Source organism: Mastigoproctus giganteus, chromosome 7 (assembly GCF_048544385.1).
Source record: "Mastigoproctus giganteus isolate SK-2022 chromosome 7, ASM4854438v1, whole genome shotgun sequence".
In the NCBI taxonomy this organism is placed as follows: domain Eukaryota; kingdom Metazoa; phylum Arthropoda; class Arachnida; order Uropygi; family Thelyphonidae; genus Mastigoproctus; species Mastigoproctus giganteus.
The window spans coordinates 84178240-84199367 of NC_143581.1; the positions used below are offsets into that span (position 1 = coordinate 84178240).

The 21128-nt window shown below is 37.1% G+C and overlaps 1 protein-coding gene across 1 annotated transcript in view; it reads right to left on the reverse strand.

The window, feature by feature from the left end:
• nonC (serine/threonine-protein kinase Smg1) overlaps positions 1 to 21128 on the reverse strand; it is a 1411261-nt gene that overhangs the window by 895541 nt on the left and 494592 nt on the right. Inside the window, exon 26 of the mRNA XM_090378365.1 lies at positions 10621 to 10754. Within this exon, the coding sequence (XP_090234491.1) occupies positions 10621 to 10754 (134 nt within the window). The remainder of the gene's footprint in view (positions 1 to 10620; positions 10755 to 21128) is intronic.

The following is a 21128-nucleotide window of genomic DNA, read 5'->3' on the forward strand; positions in this document are numbered from 1 at the left end:
GTATTTTCAGTCTACTGTGCAGTGTCGGTGTGTGGTGACTGAATTAGAGCATTGTGTGCAACTTCATTTCCTGGGCTGTGTCTAGGTATCCTGAAAAAGTGCAGGATTCTCTTATGAAATGTGAAAACAGTTATTAAATTTAGAATTTTATAAAGGAGTAGATGAGAAATAGCTAAAGGGTTAGGCAATGCTTGCAATAAACTTGGTATGTAAATATTATGCTTTTCAGCATATTAGTGGACTTTATATTACAGTATGTGTTTTTTGCATGTTTTGCAGTGCACATTAATTTACACATGTTCTGCACTGCAATAATTTGGTGGCTGTTGGGCTAATTGTGATCTTTGGCTCTTCCTGCTTTTGTATCACTCCTTGTTCCATTTGTATATACTGAATATAACAAGAATATTCAGCTTTGATTGTGCCATGAAGTTGGATTTTAGATTCTTTAGTTACCTTAGAGTTTTAGATACCTGTTCAACTTTTGAAGCTAAAATTCACAATTTGGTGAAGCTGAAATCCAAAGTGGTTGAAGCTTTGTCTGGAATGGTTGCAGCACTATCTAATATGAGATTTAGTTTTAATACGATCTGATGAGTTGTGTGCTACTTGTGAAGAATGGGCAGATGGAGTAGAATTTCCCACTCTGGCATAAATAACACTAGCCAATTAGGATGTTCAGGCAAAAAATAAAGTCTATATGCGTATTACAACATCAGTTATCTTTTAATGGAAGATTGGTGGCTTGTGTGCTTCACCATATACACTGAGTGATCACTGAATTATGAACACCTACCTAATACTTTGTAGTTCCTCCTTTTACCCTCAGTACAGCAGCTATCCGACGTGGCATTGATTCAACAAGATGTCATAAGAGTTCGGGAGGTATGGCCAACCAAGCTGTGTGTATCCAGATGCCTGATATGCCTTTCCATATGTCCCACAAGTGCTGTATGGGATTGATATTGGGGGAGTTCAGTGGGCAATCGATATGCTGGAAGTCAGAACTGTGTTCCTCAAACCATTCCTACACAACAAGTGCCTGATGACTCGGCGCACTGTCATCTTGGAAGACACCATCGCCATTCAGGAAGAGGTGTAACATAGTGTGGTGTCACTATATCAGCAAGCAGTTGACAATAGCAGAGACCACTGTTACATTGTTCCACATGCATCAGGGGGTCCAAGTTCCTGCCAGTGAAACATGCCCAACACCATATAACTGCTTCCACCGGCCGCACTTTTGATATCATGCATGATGGATGAAGAGCCTCATGTTGTTGATACCAAATTCATACATGACCATCCATGGTGTGGAGTAAATAACATGACTCATCTGACCAACACACCTTTCTTCCAGTCTTCTAATGTCCAACCTGCATGCTCTTTGCACCAGGCGAGTCTTTTACACTGATGAAACTAGGTTAGGAGAAGATGCTGTTGGGGTCATCTGTTGGTATAGCCCATATGTGCGAGTGTGCAATGCATGGTCATGCCAGATATTGTTTCGGGTTGGCCCATGTTGTATTGGGTGGTCAGCTCTTCAACAGTGCTGCACCTGTTCGAGTCGTCAGACCTGGCACTCACCTCTAACATCAACCTTTCGCTGACCTTTGAAGTTTTGCCGACCGTTCGTTGTTTGACCATTTTTACGCCAGTCCCGGTGCACTTTAACTAGGGCGGCTCTTGAATACCCACCAATTGAGCCATTTGGGAAATCGAGGCACCAGCTCGTCAAGCACCCACAATCTGTCCTTTATCAAAGTCCGATAAATCCTTCCTTTTACTCATAATGCTTGGAATTTTACTACTTACTGAACCACTGACACTTTTTTTTTGCTACATAGGTTGACTAACTCCGCACTCTCGTATCTCACGTGGTCAACGGGTAGCATTCAGTTTTCATAGGGGTGGTCATAATTAAGTGATCACTTGGAGTAAGTGTATTGTAGATGAATTGTAGATGAAAGGCATGTAATAAAATAAGGTTCCTTTCATACACTGATGGCTTAACTCATTTAATTCATATGTGTTTCGCTCAATGTACAGATTTCTGGGTTTTGCCAAAAACTCCATAGTTGACTGTGGTTGATTGGTTCTCAAGATGTCACACAGTTGAGAAGCAATTGTCTAAACAAACTAGATTTATGTCATGAAAAAAATAGCCTACTAAGTCAGTTAAACATGATTTTCCCTTAATAAAACCATGTGTGGGTGTTGTTAAGAATGCCATATCGATCAAAATATCCATGGATTGCACTCATAATCATTGCTTCTAAAATTTTATTACCACTGAAGTCAGACTAACGAGTCTAGTTATCACTTTGCTCTTAGAACTGCCTTTATGTATTGGTGATATCCTGGCATTTGGATCGGACAAATGATATGGATGTTGGGAACAATTTCAACATAATTTATTCGGATTTTAATAAGGCATTTGACTTAGTCCCTCATGTGAGATTTTATATAAGCTGGAACATGTTGAGATTACCGGAAAAATTCTAAGACAAATTGCTGAGTGGCTGCAAGGCAGAAGTCAGAGTGTTTGTGATTAATGAATATTCTTCAGATTGGTTTAAAGTCAGAAGTGGGATCCATAAGGATTGGTTCTTGGACCATTGTTGTTTCTGATTTTCATAAATGATATTGGCGATGGAATAGAAGGTTTGAAGGCTTTACTTCATCTGCAAAATTTGCAGACAAAGTAAAGATTGGTAGAGTAGTTAATGATCATTACCAGCACTGCTCCTTCAGGATGACTTGAATAGGCTGCAAGAATGGTCAGAAAATGTTTTCTGACCATTCTTGCAGATTTTTTGATTCTATGTTTTAATGAGCAAAATAGAAGGTGTTGAAGAATAGCAACCCCAAAATAAATTGTATACTTAGTGGGGTTGAATTAAAAACAAGAGAGTAAGAAAGGGATCTGGGAGTTACATTATGGGCAGATATGAAGTTTTCTTAGCAGTGTAAATAGGCAGCCAGGAAAGCCCTCGGTGTCCTGTAACGAAGTTACAGGTCACCGAGGGCTTTCCTGGCTGCCTATTTACACCGAGTAGGAAGTCGGACTGTTATGAAGGTAACAGTCCGACTGTATAAGGCAATTGTAAGACCACATATGAAATACTATGTTCAAGTATGAGATCTCATTTGAAAAAAGACATTTAGCTTCTTGAATGGGTCCAAAGATCGGAAACTCACATGGTGAGAGCGGCAAAAGGGCAACAATATGAGGAAAGACTCTGTATATGTGGGCTACAGAACTTGGCAACCAGGCACGTCAGAAGTGACCTGATTGAGATTATTAAGGCTCTTAGAGAGAGGTTAGTATAATGAAAAGGCAGAATTTTCACTGTTATAGAGAATTCCAGAACTTGGGGGCATAGATTCAAATTACAGAGGAAGGTTTAGACTAGATTGTAGGAAGTTTTCTTTTAGCCAGCAAGTCATTAATTGCTGAAACAGGTTACCTTCACAGGTAGTGGAGGCTGACAGTTTGAATAAATTCAAAGGTCACCTGAATATTTATCTATGTGAGGAGGGAAGCAAATAATTTGCATTTTCTTATTCTGGTAATCTCCCTCCCGACCAAGCAGCAGAAGCCTGTAGCTTCCTTGCACTATATGTCTATTGCTATTACTATTACTGATCAAAATGATTATAGAACGTCATCACAGACAACCTGCACCAAGTGATTTGTGGCCAGGCACTTATCCCTTGTCATAGCACAGTTGGCAGGATTGCCGTTCTCCCCACGCTGAGTGGAAGACCTGAGTTCAAGTCCTGATAATGACAGGAGGAATTTTACACAACTTGGCTGAGTTGGTCAAGTGAGGTTAGCATGGTTTTTTCTCATCTAGCAAACAGAAAATCAACCTCAGAACACACGCAATTTACAGACAGTATACACAGAGCAAAATGGCGTTAGTCACTAATGCTCCTAAAACCCTGCTACTACTACTACTACTACTAGCCAAGCACTTAAGCTGAAAATTAATGCTCAATCTCTCACTCTCGAAAAATCCTTTCTTTGTTTCCAGTTAATACACAATTATTTAACTCTTATTAAAGAAGTTCACTTCACTAGATTATTGATTAGGAAGTTTCTTTTCTTGATTCCACATGGTTGGGGAGGTTAGTGAGTTTTTCCCTGATCAGGATGATAATTCTCATCCAGGGCAAAAGGGAGGAAACTGACTTTTAAACACAGAGAGCTATTGGGTTCACATATTCAAACTGAACAGGTTGTAGACATGAGGAACCTAGTTTCCATAAAGTAAAACATCTGACAAAAGGACATACCTATCTCTGGATTAAAAGTAGGCAAACTGTCACCATTCAGAATCAAAAAATAAAATAAAAAAATAATTTGATTAACGAAGAGAGGTGATTAACCCAAGTCATGTGATATCATGCTAACCTGAGACATTCTGAGCACTTAATAAAAATTACTTGATTTGGGATGTCAGCTAGCTTAGGAGAATCTACTAAACAGGATGGTAACCATCGCTACTTGTAACCTTGTACTTATTTTCAACTCATCATATACATTACATCCATTAAATAAATAAATTAATTAATTAATTTTCTGTTTAAACTCAGGTATGACAACCAAGTCAGTAGAGTTTACAAAAAATCAGAAATACAAATATTTATCGTATTTGGTAGTCACGGGCTTGAACCCCGTGACTACCACTCAAGGAACACGTGCTATGCACTCTCGCTCCTGACCACTGGGCTACATAAAGCTTGGATACCTAATGTCCAGTGTCAATTCATACATCTCTAAACCCCTTGTTGTGTTACAGATATCAGAAATGCAAAACACTAGATTATAATTATCAAGGCTGCAGTGCTGTATAACTGAAGTCTGAAAACTGCAAAAAATCGGCACTCTGCCTGTATATGCAGTTGTTGGAATGTACATTACAAATTTAGTTTCATAAGCTCCCTCTCCCATGCCCAAGTTGGCCATGAGTATTAATCATTGGAAACACTTCTGAGTGAATTCTCAAATCAGGCACGAAAATTACTCATCTCTCCATAATCACAGAATCAGATGTGAACATACAAATCTCGAAAAATCCTTTCTTTGTTTCAAGTTAATACACAATTATTTAACTCTTATTAAAGACGTTCACTTCACTAGATTATAGATTAGGAAGTTTCTTTTCTTGACTCCACATGGTTGGGGAGGTTAGTGAGTTTTTACCTGATCTGAATGCTTGAGAAACCTCCTCCACCCAACCAGGGAGTACATAAATGCAAGGTCAACTTTTCAACCCCCACAGTGAAAAACATATACTTATAGATGTGAAAACTCCATTAGTGAAACCATGCTCAGATATTTGCTGAAGAGGACATGGGTATCGAAAACCAGTGTTTACTAAAAAAAAAAAAAAAAGAGAGAGAGAGAGAGAATCAAGCAAGAAAGTTTCAGCCCTCTGGAAAAATCTGAAGACAAACAAACAATAGATACACTTATTTATTGGAATTACTGCAGTTTTTCCTTTACAGTATCAGTGATATTTGTTACCTTATATCACAACATGCAGTGTTAGGTCTCTGCCTATAGGAGGCATATTGGAATTGGCTTCCTTAAGTGCAAGAATATGCCATCTTTAGAAAAGACAGAATCCAGTACAGCTCATGTGGGAGGGGGTTGTCATTTTCATCAATCCACATATACCCATCCAACAATACATCCAGAATATAACCATCAATATGGACCAACTAATAAGGTGGTCTAGATTTTAATAAGTACCACAATGCAATGCAATATTTTCTCTGTATATATGCAAAATTGGGACATAGAGTATTCAGATTGGTATGTTCACATCTGATTCCGAAAGCCTTCTGACATAATTTACAACATCTTACTGCTTTGAAGAGATTTCAGCAGCTATCACAGTCTGTAGTGGAAGCAACCCCACTGGTTTCAGAGACAAATGAATCGAAACATTTCTGGATGACAATAATTTTGCTTTTCTCAACAGTGGTTCACCACTATCTACACACAGATAATATCATTCCAACCTTTTACTGATTGTAAATTGGAACTGCAGAACTTCATAGAGCTGCATCTTATCCCTCAATTTTTCAAAGGCACAAAATAGTACCTGAAAAGCATAAATTAAAATTCTCAAAAAGAGATGAATAGTAACTAGTCATTCACAATTTGTGAAGACCATCAATTGCAGTTAGCATTTGGGAACAGTGCTGAAGAATCACTACAGTCACTCCTGTACAATAAAATTTATTCCGAAAATTCCTTTCCAAAGCAGTGGCACTATCTGATGCTTTCTTGGAATCAGTAAATAGCCTTAGAGATAGTAAATAAGTGATTCGAGATCCTGTTCGGCCATCTCAAGAGCCAGTATTCAATACTTACGAAAGCTTTCAGGTTGCTCGGTGGGGCAGAGGACCAAATCTGTGGAGCATACAGTGGGATGGGAAGTATACATTTCAAGATATACTTTTTAACAAGATCTGGGTTTCTAATGCCAATTAACTCCTGTTTGGAAACCCAGAGTGCTGCATATGTTTTTGCTTTGATGTAATCAAAGTGCTCGGAAAATGTTAGTTCCTCATCCCATTTTACGCCAAGGTCTATGTGTGATTTAATCTTTGTAACTTCACATCTGCTTACCAGCATAGAGATATTATTCCTGATCTTTTTCTTTCTAATTGCTATCTGGGTAGATTTGCTTGGGTTTAAATGTAGTCCAATGCAAGCAAGGTAATGCCCCAGTTCTTTTATTATGTTATTGGCTTGTTGATTTGTAGCGTGGGAAGCTTGTTGGAAATGCTTCAAACATTCGAAAAAACACCGCACTCTGCCAATCCCCTGTCTCAGAGAAGTGGGAGGATTTGGTTGCTACTGTGATGTTTCAGAAGGACTATTTAATCCTGATTTTATCATCCATATCCCTATATGGTTTGACCAGCGACCCTGCCGGCCAGTCTTGAAAAATTAGTAGCAACGAGAACTGTCCCATTGGGCACGTGACAACAAATGAGGAATAAGCTGGATGCCTCATTTTTAATTGTTTAACTTCTACTGTTAATCCTAACTCAGTTCTACTCATGTCTTTGATGTTACTGGGCTGCGTTGCAGGGCCTAATCTGGAGATAAAGATCTTCTATTGTGTAGGAATGGCTGTAATATTATATTTGGCCAGCCTATTCAAATCTCAGTTGGATGTGCTATGAGCATCAGTACCGTGACACTTGTGATTAGAAAAGCAAGGTGCTGTACACTGCCAGACATTATTATCAGTAGTGTGGGTCCCATTCGAGGTTTCGAATTCACCTTTGCCACTTGTTTCTGGCAAAGGCGAATGTGAAATACTATTGGAACTGGGATCCTGCAGTCTGTAGGATACTTCAACTATCTTGTTTTTCTCTTTTAAGTTTTCCCTGATGATTTGCTCAGCAGTGATTGAAATAAAAGTAGGTTGAGGAGGATAAGATGATGGGACATGAGGAATCTCCGGACATCAGAGGGACGGAGCCTCTAAGGCAGCAGAGCTCTGACAGTTGTCTGCTCCATCTTCTTGTGTATTCAGACTGGCACTTGCACTAGCCAAACCATTGGACTGACAATTGGCTTTCTTATGAGTGGTGGGAGTGTAGTTGGCCTCACAATGCATAGAGCAATCGACTACTCTGCTAATCTTCACACCTGGCTGATCACTGGATGACTGAGGGGAAGAAGGGGGGATTGTAGCCCTTATTCTTCATGCGGGTGTGTTTTCCGGGATATCCATCTTCTCCATCAGTCACTTTGCACTGTGTAGGATTTTGAGATTTTGCTCTTTAAGCAGGTTGTTTTCTTCTTTCAGGGCTGTTGTTGTTATTTGGTTTTTAGGAGCATTAGCAACTAAGGCCATATTGCTCTGGGATATGCAGTGGTCATTCCCTGACCATTCCGCATCCTCTTTCAGGGCAAATAGGAGTTTATAGATGGGAAGTAATTGGTCAGAGAAGTTTTCAGAGATCTCAGCACTAAACTGCTGTAAGATAGGTTCGATGGATTCACTGAGCATCTTTGTAAGCTTATTTTTAGCAACTGTAACTAGCAGCGATGTTTCAGCTTTCTGCCTTGTGGGAGACGTCAGTATTCCATGCCCCCAATTTTCTGGGCAAGCATCACAACCAAGAATGTCTTGAATTGAGTCTTTGAGTATGTAGGAGATGTTTTGGTACGCAACCTTGCAGAAAGATAGCAGATTTTTGGTCATTTCAGACAAAATTTGCTCTGCAGTTTGAATGTCTTCAACCACTTTTATCAGAACAGTTGATTCTTTTGAGCTGTCTTGCTGTTTTCCTCATGAAAGGCAAATAAAATTTTGTTTCTTTGCTTTGCTAAGCTTTTTAATATTGAACAAAGTGCAGCAGGCTCCAAAAAACTGGTCACAAATAATACATTTAATTGTAAGAATCTCAGCTTTTAGACATACGCTACATATTCTTTCAATGGCACTCTGCTAGCTTCAGCCACTGTCACTATGAGGGAGAAGGAAACACAATGCTCACCCTTGGTTAGCTCTGTTGGAGGTGGGTTGTAAAAAGCAACAGACGCCAATTATAGCATTACTTACAGAAGCTCTTTCTGTTGCTCTGGGCTATCCTTGGCCTTGTACGAGAATTATCTTAAAACAGTGGTGGTTCAATAGCTATATGCAACGAGCCAAAGGCAGGCAGGCAATATGTGATACTAAAAATGTAAAAAGGTGCTTTTCCTGAAAGAGCAAAAATGAAAACAGACATCATTCTGGCAATCCAATAGTATAACATGTTGATGGGTTACTCATACTTAAACATAAAAACTGAAGGGCTTAACGGGAGCAAATTCTTTCACCGCCACCGCACATCAACTCTTTTGTGTATACAGTTCACTAAATATGAATCCTAAAAGTCATGTAGTTACGATCTTTCACAGTTATTGAAAACTAAGGAGGCAGAAAAAAAAATCAGAAATAATGTTGCTAAAAAGTTATTTCAAGATTTTTTTTTTTTTCCTGTCTTAAAAAAAAAACTAGGATGCATAGCTTATTCAACGGTGTGGGCTATTTGTGTATACAGTATTCATTTATCATTGATAACTTGGTAGAATTAAATTCTACCAAGTTATCAATGATAAATGAATATTTATAATTTCCATTGCAAGAATTTTGAATTCCTTTGTATAAGGACCAGCTGCATAAGTTTCTCAAATTACATCAGAAGGTAGATATTAATGAAAAGTCTAGTGGAGATTTGTATTAGACCTATGCGCAATTAACCAAGTAATATCGAATTACAAATCTCAAGTGAAACAGATAATAAATTCTCACACTGAACAAATTCACCATATGGAAATACTCAAATTTTTGTCATAGCTTGCTAAATCAGAGAAGCAACATAAAGCAAAAAATAAAGTTGGACAGACTCAACAGAAAATACATCTTAGATATGTTTAAGCCTATAAGCAAGAAACAAATGAAAACAAACTGAAAAGATGAAATATGCATTATCATGAAATGTATAGTACCAAAGGAGCCACGTGATAAGCCAAAAAGAAATGCAAATATGCAAGATGACATCCACTAACTAAAATTACAAGGCAAGACAAAATGAAGGGCAAATTATACAATTTTAAACAACCAAAAGAAAACTCAAAAAACATTTTTAAAAAATGTGTCGGGGAGTTTGCTGATCTGATTCAAGCTGCAATTGTCGTGCCAATCTATTCAGATGATACAGTACCACTGTGGTAGTCAACACCTCTTAGGCATTGTTTGTTACAGTTTGCAACAATTCTTTTAAGTACTGCAACACTATCTTTAATTTTGAACAATGTTATTTGATTACACCCCCATTTAATTTACATTTATAACAAGCTAGCAAAATAGGACAGAAAACCTCAATCTATGTAAACTGTATAACTATGATGTGGTTAGTTCATAGCATCAATTTGCTCATAATCATCATAGAAACTGATCATAGCTAAAGATATGACCAATTTCTATGATTAATAGCTACAGTTAATGTGGAAATTTAGATTTTGTCTTTTTAGTTGATCTGTGATTATCAGATTAATTAGCCACATTTATGTTTTCCTCTGAATCTGTCTTTATAACCCATGTGGTCATTATGCTGATTTAGCAGGAAGTGAAAGAAATTTGAGGAATTTCCACAGTTTCCATGCATCCTTAATGAATTGGTCACTGTTGTTCCCCCCCTAAATTCTCTTTTGTGTTATTTTTCTTCTAAGTCTCGGAATTCACCCATTAGGATGAATTCAGAATTGGGTGGTACAGTGCAGATTTCCTTGTGTGATTTCTCATGGCAGTTCCCTAATAGTACTCGGAGGATACTATGCCACTGTGCTTCCATGGGGGCGTGCAGGCTCTTGTTTGTCTATTCTGGTATTTACTATTTTCTCATTAGGTAGTCGGAATTTTTTTTTTTTTTTTTTTGTGTGCCCTTATGGGTTAACACTTGGCAACAACTTTTTCAAGTAGTACAATAGTGTTTAACTTTGTACAATAATATTTGTTAATACCACATTTCATTTTAATTTTCAACAAGCCTTTCCTAATACTAGAAATACAGAAGAAATAGAAATTATCTTACCTAAGATAAGAAAGGTCACTTTCTATAAGCAACTTAGGATTTACTCCATTTTGCGTCCATTTAATCTTCTGTTGCATATTTGTCCATTTAATTGCTTCTGACCAACTTCCTAAATTTCTGTAACAGTCAATCACCTAATAAATAAAAACAAATAGCATTTAGTAAAACATATAAATAACACAAATGCAACAGCTACATGAATATGCTGGAGAGACAAGAACTTTATAGACAATGAGATTATTTCTGAGGAAATATACTAAGATGTAAACAAGAGGCGTTTTTTTTTTTTTTTTTTCCATATCTGTTCCAGTAAGCACATATTTGTCTTACTGATTTTAGCAGCCACATAGTGTTTAGGTGGTAGAGAAATTCAATCTAGAATATCTGGTTGGGTGAAGAGCTTCTTAAGCAGAACATTCTTGCTTTTTCTGTATTGCCATGCAGATTCTCCTAATAAGATTGGAAAATCATTGATCAATCCTTATTTCTTCACAGAAGTCAACTTCATCTTTATAAACATTGCATCAACTCTTTCAGCTTTATATTGTATAAATTCTTCACTACAATTTTTGATATACTATATCTAATAAAGAAAACACAGTCCGAGCAAGCATGCTTAGATCACTCCCACACAATTCCTTATACTGAATATTCACTATAAATTATGACAACTGTATTCCTCAGTGGATTGCATTTTCCTTCTTAAAAATCTTATATTGCAAAATAAAAATGCAATGAGATAGTCTTGCACTATAAATAAATAATGCTTCCCCAAAGAAGAGAAGCAGAGTAGAAATTCCCTTTTAAAATTTTCCCTGGGGACAAATGGTAGGGGTTTCATAGACTGCCTTCAGGTGGCAGCAGTTACAGCCACTTTAGAATCATTTGTTTCTATTCTCCTTGTGCCCAATGCGCTGTAGTGGGCTTGCATGAGCTCGCGAGAGCCCTTTGTTGAGACGATCATTTATTTTACAAATGAAATGCAATTATTGAGTATCCACAGCGGAAACTACGGTGGAGTGAGCGGGGCCCCATTTCCAGCATTTTAATGGAGCAATCGATTGGTTATGTATTTTAAAACTGCTTCATTTTTGATTTAATTACAGCCGAACGAACTTCTTTATAGCGAATTTTTTTGAATTCCCCTTGGTTTTCCATATAACGAACGATTTAGGAGAGACAATTTTGTATGCATTGTTCTCACCTTTGGCCTTTAGGCAATTTAGGTTATTAGAAAGTGCAAATTAAGGGTGAAAGGGATTATTGTTTCACAATGTTAGTGGTGTCCATAAAACCTATGCAGTCACATACTGAGAAGTTGCCCTAGTCAATATGCTTTCCATAGCCAGTCAGAGAATTAAGATTCCCGACATGGATTATAGCCTCTGGTCAATCTGTGTTGTGGTTTCCCCTTTACTCCGACAAACAGTCATCTGTTTTTCAGAGAAGTGAGTGATCCACACCTTCCAGTAAATTTCTCCTGTCTATGTTTACATAGTCACAGTAGCTGAATATCCGTGTTATTCCGACATTTTCCACTGTATTCAACCTAATAACAGTAGCAACATAGAGGGGGGGGATTAATTATTTGAACTATCAATGCTATTACTAATTTGAAAAATTCTGAAGGAAATTATGAAGCTAAAATTGAGAGTGTTGAAGGGGAAAGAATTTGAAGGAAATAAAATTGAAAGCAAAAAAATTACCTCATGACAAGTTATTAATGCAACAGGTTGATTTTAAATTAAATAAAGAAAATAGCAATATCACTGAAAGAAATTTTAAACATATGCTACACGAAATCGTGGAATGTAAAAGAACTTTCATCTCGGCGGCAAGACGGTAAAAAACGAATAAGAAATTTAAGTTTTTTTGATAAAATATGTAATAAAAATTAATGATTTTAGAGATTTTGTTGAAGACAATTTATCTTTAAAATCGAGTGAAAATTCCCTTTTCACTTCAGAAAGCCAGAAATATCTTTGAAACCATTGCAATTAGCAATGCTGAAGTTGAGTGAGCTTTCAGCATAATGAATAATATTGGGTGAATGAATGAATAATGTTGACAATTAAATGCAATGCAGATTATGATGACCATACATTTAAATGGAAAACCACTCCTTCAATTTGACCCTGATCGTTACATCAAATTATTCCACTGTAATCATCGCTCAGCTATTGAGCAAAGCAAAAGATATGGCAATTTTTAGAATAAATTTATCTTGAATATTTGTGTAATAATTTTTTTTTCGTGTAATCTGTGATTTTTGTGTACTTTTTTTGGAAAGTTTGTTTTTTATGTAATATTTGTTTTTATATTGTGGAATGTTTTGTGATAGTTTTTATGTTATTTGTGATATGGGAAATATTTCATGTTATATTTTATTCTCAATATTAAAATTTTATCATGAAAAAAAATATATCCATTATATGTCCCTAGTTGTTAAAAAAAAAAAGAAAAAAAAAAAAAGTTGCACGTGCCGAGCACGTGCAGTAGATTGTTTATGTGAAACAACCTTTGCGTTTCTTTTAGGTCTTTTGATTTGTATATATTGATTACAAAATATAAGAGTTTTTTATTGTAACTATTTTATTGATCATTCACAAATTTTCATAATTTCTGGAAGACGATACAATGGATTTATGATAACTAAAGTAAGAAATGTATACTTGCATTGCAACTTATCTAAATGTCTCTGGAAAATAGCATTGATTGATGTACCGATCTTGTAGTTGAAGTGTCATATGCAGCTGTTAGGGGATCTAACAATGGAATGTAGTGAAAATGTGAGAAGAAAAAAGGAAATTGTTAACAAATATTTGTATTGTTGCAATCATACTTACTGCAGTAGTAATTTCAGGAAGCATGATTGTGATGTCATACTATTCAAAAATTCTAAAAAGTTAGAACTCCAGACACTGTCATATCCAGTTATCATTGTAAGGCGAAGCATGACAACCAGGTTTTAAGTGTTTTTGATTTTTTTTTTTTTTTAGATAGACCTAGGAACGTTTTAAACATTCACTTATACACATGGTTTAGGGGGTAATAAGCTGCATCTGTGGTGGAAGCCACGGATGATGTCACTTCTGTAACCAATCAAATTTACTTGGTAGAAAGTCGGAAAAACTGCAAGCCCATTGTTAAAATATTCACAGCTCACCACTGCTTGTGCCCCTTCAGCATTACTGGTGTCCTCATGGAAAGACTTCAAAACATTACTGTATTTGAATTATGGTATGCATCATAAATTATGGTATGCATCGGAAACCTGCTAGCTTGAGGGGAGACAAAGACCAATAGATTGACAGTAGCCACTGGCAGAGGTGAAAGAGATTCTTGCACTGCTTCTATTAGAATGAGCAGAAGCCTGAAAAACAAGATGCATGGTATTTCAGAGACTGCTGGGAGCCATTGCGGTACAAGTAAACACATGGGTTGTGTTAGGGTAGCTAAGAATAGAAACAGGTGCACTTGCGTGTACACCAATGCTAGCAGTTTAGTAAATAAATTTGATGAATTTGAGGCATTGCTCAAAACATCAAAGGCAGATATTGTTGGGATATCAGAGACGTGGTGTCACACAGATATAAGGGATGCAGAACTGCAATTTGGGGAGTACAATGTCTACAGAAAGGATAGACAGGATAGGAAGGGAAGAGGGGTTATGCTATTAGTTAAGAAATACATAAAATCCAAGGAAGTGAAGCCAGTGGACATCGCTGGACAGTGCAGTGTTGAGTCAGTTTGGTGTGACATAAGCATTGGGAGATCAAAATTGAGAGTAGGAGTGTGCTATAGGCCTAATGACTCCGATGAGTATAATAAGGAACTGTACAGGGAAATAGAGTGGGCCAGTAAATCAGAGAGTCTTATAATGGGAGATTTTAATTTCCCAGATATTGACTGGAATTTGGGGGCTGGTTACTCACACACTAGCAGGGCTTTTGTGGATTTATTGGATGATTGTTTTCTACATCAGCATGTTCGGGAGGCAACTAGAGGGAGTAATACTCTTGATTTGATTATCAGCAGTGATTCTTCATGAATTAAGAATCTGCAGATAAATGGACCACTAGGTGGCAGTGATCACAGTGTGCTGAAGTGGGATTTACTCAAAGAGGTAACTACCATTAGGGGTAAAGGGAAGGGTTATTGCTTCCGTAAAGGCGACTACGATGGACTGAGACAGTATTTAAATTCTATACAGTGGGACCAACTGATGATGTTACCAACAGCAAATTCAAAATGGGAAGCATTCAAAGAACTTATCTTGGAAGCTACTAGGCTTTACATACCAACTAAGAAATATTGTTCAAGGTTTAGGCCAAAATGGATGTCAGATGAACTAATGAGGCATATGGCAGAGAAGAAAAATGCTTGGGGATACTTACAAATTAACACATGACACAGAAGCCTATGATAGATACAAGTTGATATGCAACCAAGTTACAAAGGAGGTTAGGCAGGTGAAGGCATATTACGAGAAATCCTTGGCAAGGGATGCAAAGAAAAACAGCAAAGAGTTCTTTACTTATGTAAACTCTAGAAGGAAGGGGATGAATCAGATTGGTCCACTTGATATTGATGGGTCAACTGTTGATGATCCTGCTCAGGTAGCTAACAAACTAAATGAATATTTTGCATCGACATTCACACATGAGGAGTTATTCAGCAAGGGGAATGCCAGAGGTGTATTCAACTCTAGCAGTAAGGTACAGAATCTTCAAATAACTGGGAGTAAAGTGGAGGAGAAACTGTTGAAGATAAACACAAGAAAGGCACCCGGGGTGGATGGGATCTATCCAGTTATATTAAAGGAGGCAGCAAAGGAAGTAAGCAAACCCTTAGCCATAGTTATGAGAGCTTCCTTGGACTCAGGGGAGGTACCCATGGACTGGAAATGTGCAAATGTGACCCCAATTCACAAAGGAGGATCAAAGGCTGAAACAAGTAATTATAGACCTGTGAGTTTAACTTCTGTTCCAGGAAAATTAATGGAGGCACTGGTTAAAGAAGCACTGCAGGATCATTTAGACAAGACTTCAGTTATAGCTCAGACACAGCATGGTTTTGTTAAGGGGAAGTCTTGCCTGACCAACTTGATTGGATACTATGATGCAGTCACAAAAGAGCTGGATGCAGGGAATAACTTTGATATTATATACTTGGATCTTAGAAAGGCTTTTGATACTGTTGCACATGGAAGACTGCTACACAAATTGGAGCAGTGTGACATTGGAGGCAAATTGCTGCTATGGATAAAGGGGTGGTTGAGGGGGAGAAGACAGAGAGTGGTAATCAATGGACACTGCTCATCGTGGACTGATGTTATTAGTGGAGTCCCTCAGGGCTCAGTGTTGGGTCCATTGTTGTTTTCTGTATTTATAAATGATATTGATGATGGTAAATCAAGCTTAATGTCCAAGTTTGCAGATGATACAAAGGTTGGCAGGGTTGTCAAGGACACTACTGACACTATGCTGCTGCAACAGGATCTGGAAAGGTTGAGCAGATGGGCTGAGAGGTGGCAAATGAAGTTTAACAGTGACAAATGTAAAGTACTACACATGGGAAACAGCAACCCCAGAGCAACGTATCAACTCTGTGGTACTACACTGACAGTGGTAGAGAATGAAAGGGACTTGGGGGTGATTGTGCAGGCAGATATGAAGTTCTCTGAGCAGTGCAGACGGGCTGCAAGAGTAGCTCATGGTGTATTGTCAATGATATACAGGAATTTTTCCAGCAGGGATAAGGAGGTGATTATTCCATTGTACAAGGCAATGGTCAGGCCACACCTAGAGTACTGTATACAGGTCTGGAGGCCTCATTTCAAGAAGGATGTAGAGCTGCTGGAACGAGTACAGAGAAGGGCAACAAGATTAGTGAATGGAACAAAGGGGTGCTCTTACGAAGAAAGGCTTAAGTTTTGCAAATTACAGTGTCTGGAGACTAGGCACCAGCAAGGTGATCTGATAGAGGTGTATAAAGCCTTGAATGGTTTAAGCATGCTCAATGCTGATGGGATTCTTCCTCTAGCTCAGAAAAATCACCTGAGAGGGCATAAATTCAAACTGAGGAAAGACAGATGTAGGATAGACGTGCGGAAGTTTGCCTTTAGCCAGCAGGTGGTTGGTTGGTGGAACAGACTGCCATCCCTTGTGGTGGAGGTTGATAGCCTAAATAAGTTTAAGGCTCAGCTGGACAGGTATTTTGAACGAACAGAGGGGTGAAGTGGAAGTGGGTTTTTTTTTTTTTTTTTTTTTTGGCTGATGCTGCATAAGCTTGCTTTCTTGCATCAAATGCCTCTACTAATGCTAATGCTAATCATAATCATTTTTCATTGTTACTGTTAATAAAAAAAAAAAAAAACACAATATTCATTGAACTATTTTTTGATATAAAGCAGATGCAATGGCCACATTGTTATTCATAACTCTCAAATGAAAATCCCCTTCATCTCTAGCTGATATTAAACCACACTATCTTCATTAAAATTTAGCAAACACAGATATTTTAAGAAAGCTAACAAAATGTAAGAATTGGTGTATCTCATACATATATTCTCTCTCTCTCTCTCTCTCTCTCTCTCTCTCTCTCTCTCTCTCTCTCTAATATCAATTTCCCTTTTCCTTAAGTGTAGTACCAACTGTGTGGTACTACACTTAAGGTGGTAGAAAATGAAAAAGACCTGGGAGTAATTGTACAGTCAGATATGAAGTTTTCTGAGCAATGCAGACAGACTGCCAGTGCAGGTCATGGGGTTTTGTCAATGGTATATAGGAATTTTGCTAGCAGGGAAAAGGTGATTGTCCCTCTGTATAAGGCAATGGTCAGGCCAAGCCTTGAGTACTGCGTACTGGTCTGGAGGCCGCATTTTAGGAAGGATGTAGATTGGCTTGAGCGTGTACAGAGAAGGGCAACAAGATTGGTGAGGGGAATGAAGGGATCCTCTTACCAAGAGAGGCTTATGTTCAGCAAATTGCAGTGGCTGAAGACTATGCACCCACACGGTGATCTGATTGAGATGTATAAGAATTCACGCTGAATTCTGATGGAATCCTTCCACTTGTTCAGAACCTAAGGGGGCATAAATTCAAATTAAGAAAGGACAGATGCAGAATAGATGTGCGGAAATTTGCCTTTAGCCAGTATAATTGTACAATGGTTGGAACAAACTTCCATCTGTCGTTGTGGAAGTTGATAGGTTGAATAAATTTTGGAGGGAATAGTGTGATTTTTTTTTTTTTTTTGGCTGATGCTGCATAAGCTCATACACTTGCTTTCTTGCATCACATGCCGCCACTACTACTACTGTTCACAAATATGGGTTAGATTTTGTTCATGATAAAAGGCTGAGGCCTGATGTGTTTTTTTTTTGGTTTCTTTTTCTCACGGTGCTGAATATGAACTCACACTCAGCATTACTATGATGAGCTGTTAAAATGCAATAATAACTAGGGATAACCTATTATATTTCAAGTTTCTCTGTGTACTTGTCAATTCCCCAACCAAGGGCCACTGTACATCTATTCTTTCTGCCATCACATTATTAGCTGATATGTACTTACTAGAACTCACAGAACCGATAATGCAACAAATCTATTGCTGCTTTTATTTCTTTATTTACAAAACACATTGAAGTATTAAAAATTTCCCCACAAAAATTTCAAATTAGGACACTCCAATTAAAATTTGTGCTAATTCTGAATTTATAAGAACATAATTTTTCAATAGGCACTTTTACACAGCATTTTCAGAAAATTTCTATTCAATGTCACACAAACGACAAAAATTTGACATCAAGTTTGCATCTTTTTAATGCCTTTTACAGTTATTTTTTTAACCCCCAGCATAACTATCCTAGGGCTTATGAAACTCAATACTTGATTCTTTTGTTGTTTTAGAGAGACCATGAGTCTCTGTTTACAGAGGGGAGGTTTGTTTATGGAGTGAAGCGTGACAACAGTTCACTCCGGCATTGCGTCAGTTCTCCGTACAGGTTTATCGAGAAGGCAAAAAAAAAAAGACAAATGCAAACTACAATTAGTTGCTATAAGAAACAATACAGCATAACAGTAGAAACAATTGTTTCTAAAAAGCGAAAAGATGGTATTTCCTTTCTTCAATGTGCATTGCACCTACTAACAGAAAATCAAGGAAATTCATTTATTTAACTGATAACACTGCAATGCACATTTGATAAAAAAAAAAAAAAAAAAAAAAAGTTTGCTCCATTGTAATTGTTTTTAGGAAATAATATTCGAATAGCAGTTTCCTGGGTGTATATTTGACCTTCTAACGAAATTTCAAGAAAATATTTCTATTGATAGCTGCGTTATAAACTTCAAAAACTGGTGTGCAAAAGAAGAAAAAAAAATTCATTCGCCATGAATAATGGATTGGTTCTTGAAATGTGTATTGTTCACAAAACTACATTATTTTCGAATGATACAAAGTTAACGGATTATGGCTAATGGGCTGTTCAAAAAGTATTGTTAGAAAATATTTCCTTGGTATGCATTTGATGTTATCACAAAGGGAGAAATTCTGTTTTAGTACATAAGCTGACTAAATTCACCATCCACGGTCATATGCTGTTCTGAGCTGTAATAAAAAGATATACCCCACTGAAAATAGATTTACTTCCATTCTCTTCTGTTTTATTATGGGAAGGTTATTTCACACACTCAAGCCAGTGACTGCTAAATTCAGTGCTGATTCTTGTATTCTCTGTCTGTCTTGGGATCTGCTCTGACAATGTGGTCATCCCAAAGTACAGTATAAATAGAAAATTTGTTTGTCGGAATGCTGCCCAACAATTGCACCAATTATCAACTCTTTTGCTGTCCTTCTAATTTAGATTATGTTCAGATTATCCAGTTTTGGGAAAATTTGAAAGTGCTACATCAATTAGGAGCAAAACCTGCTTCCCCCAACATAATGAATTATTTTGGTACAATAAAGGACTACTACTGATGATTTTACTGGAAGGAATTTTCAACAATAAAACATCTGTACAAGGTGAAAACGTGGGGTCACTCGAAAGAAAGTAACCCTAGTCATTCACGTTCAAGGGCAAGCTATACAGCAATGTTTGAAATTTATAATGCAGTTCACTCGCTAATATTTCCAGAGGGAGTATTGCAAAATATTGTTCCCTAAAACAATTGGAGTATAGCAAAGTGCTTTTTTTTTTTTTTTTTTTTTTTAATCAAATGCAACACTGGACCAAAATCGGACTTATTAGAACTTCGGTATCTTAGGATGAAGCTGACTTGGAGCTATAATGCAAAATATTGTTAGAAACTAAAAATGCAAAATATTGTTAGAAAGTAAAAATGCAAAATATAGTTAGAAAGTAAAAATGCAAAATACAGTCAGAAAGTAAAAATGCAAAATAATGTTAGAATATGTGCAAAATATTGTAATAAGGAAATAATGCAAAATATTGTTCCCTAAAACAATTACAGTAAAGCAAAAATTTTTTTTTTTTTTTAATCAAATGAGCATTGTGAATTACCAGTCCACCCCCCCCTCCATTTCCACTGTGACTTCCAATGGATGAATTTCTTTGATTTTGTGTTAATAAATACAATACATATTGAAGAAAGCAAATATGATATTTCTGTGTACAACAATTACATAAAGCAATAAATCAAAACATTGTAAGAGCTATAATGCAAAATATTGTTCGAAAGTTAAAAAAAAAAAAAAAAGGGTAAAGCGCAGCCATTATCAAGCCACTGCAGGATGGAAGCCTCCTCAACAATTCATGCGGAGGGAAATGGACCATAATCTGCCACACTGGTCCAGTGCGGGTTGGCAAATCGACCGTATTCAGCAGTCAGGGGCTTGAACCCCGGTCTACTCAAAGAGTGTGTGCTACTGCACTCCCTCTCCTGACCACTCGGCTACGGAGGCCTTCATAATGCTCAACTGTTTGTTTTCCAAGAAAGTTGCTTACATTTTTATTTTCTCCTTGGATCATCTTGGTAACACTAATTATGTAAGCTTGACCAGTCAATTATGGCTCTGTTTGTGAGTTCATTCGTTTTAGCCAGCGGTGCTGTGATAACATGTGAAATCTAGACTTAGAGGGGCAGACTATGACTGTGTTAATTTTGAGTTAGGGACTATCATTTTTTTTGTGAGGTAACTACTAATTATACTGAATATTCATTTTGTTTTGTAGGTTTTTATATTGGCCTACTTAACACCCTAGCTTGTCCCAATTTAGTTCGTTTAAAATCCTTCTGCAATACATTTTTAATCTGTTATTAGCTTCACCCAAAACTTCATATGAAAAATACACATGCTTGGACTTTCGTCGCATCTTTCAGAAAGATTTTAGAATGGCACTTCATTCCTTTTATTTTTAACTGAGAAAAGAAACAAAGAAAAACAGTCAGGAATCCAATTCACTGGATTCCATGTTGTTGATCATATTTCTTGAAAGTATCTATATTGGTCTTGCTTTTCAATGTATAATCTTCACAGAA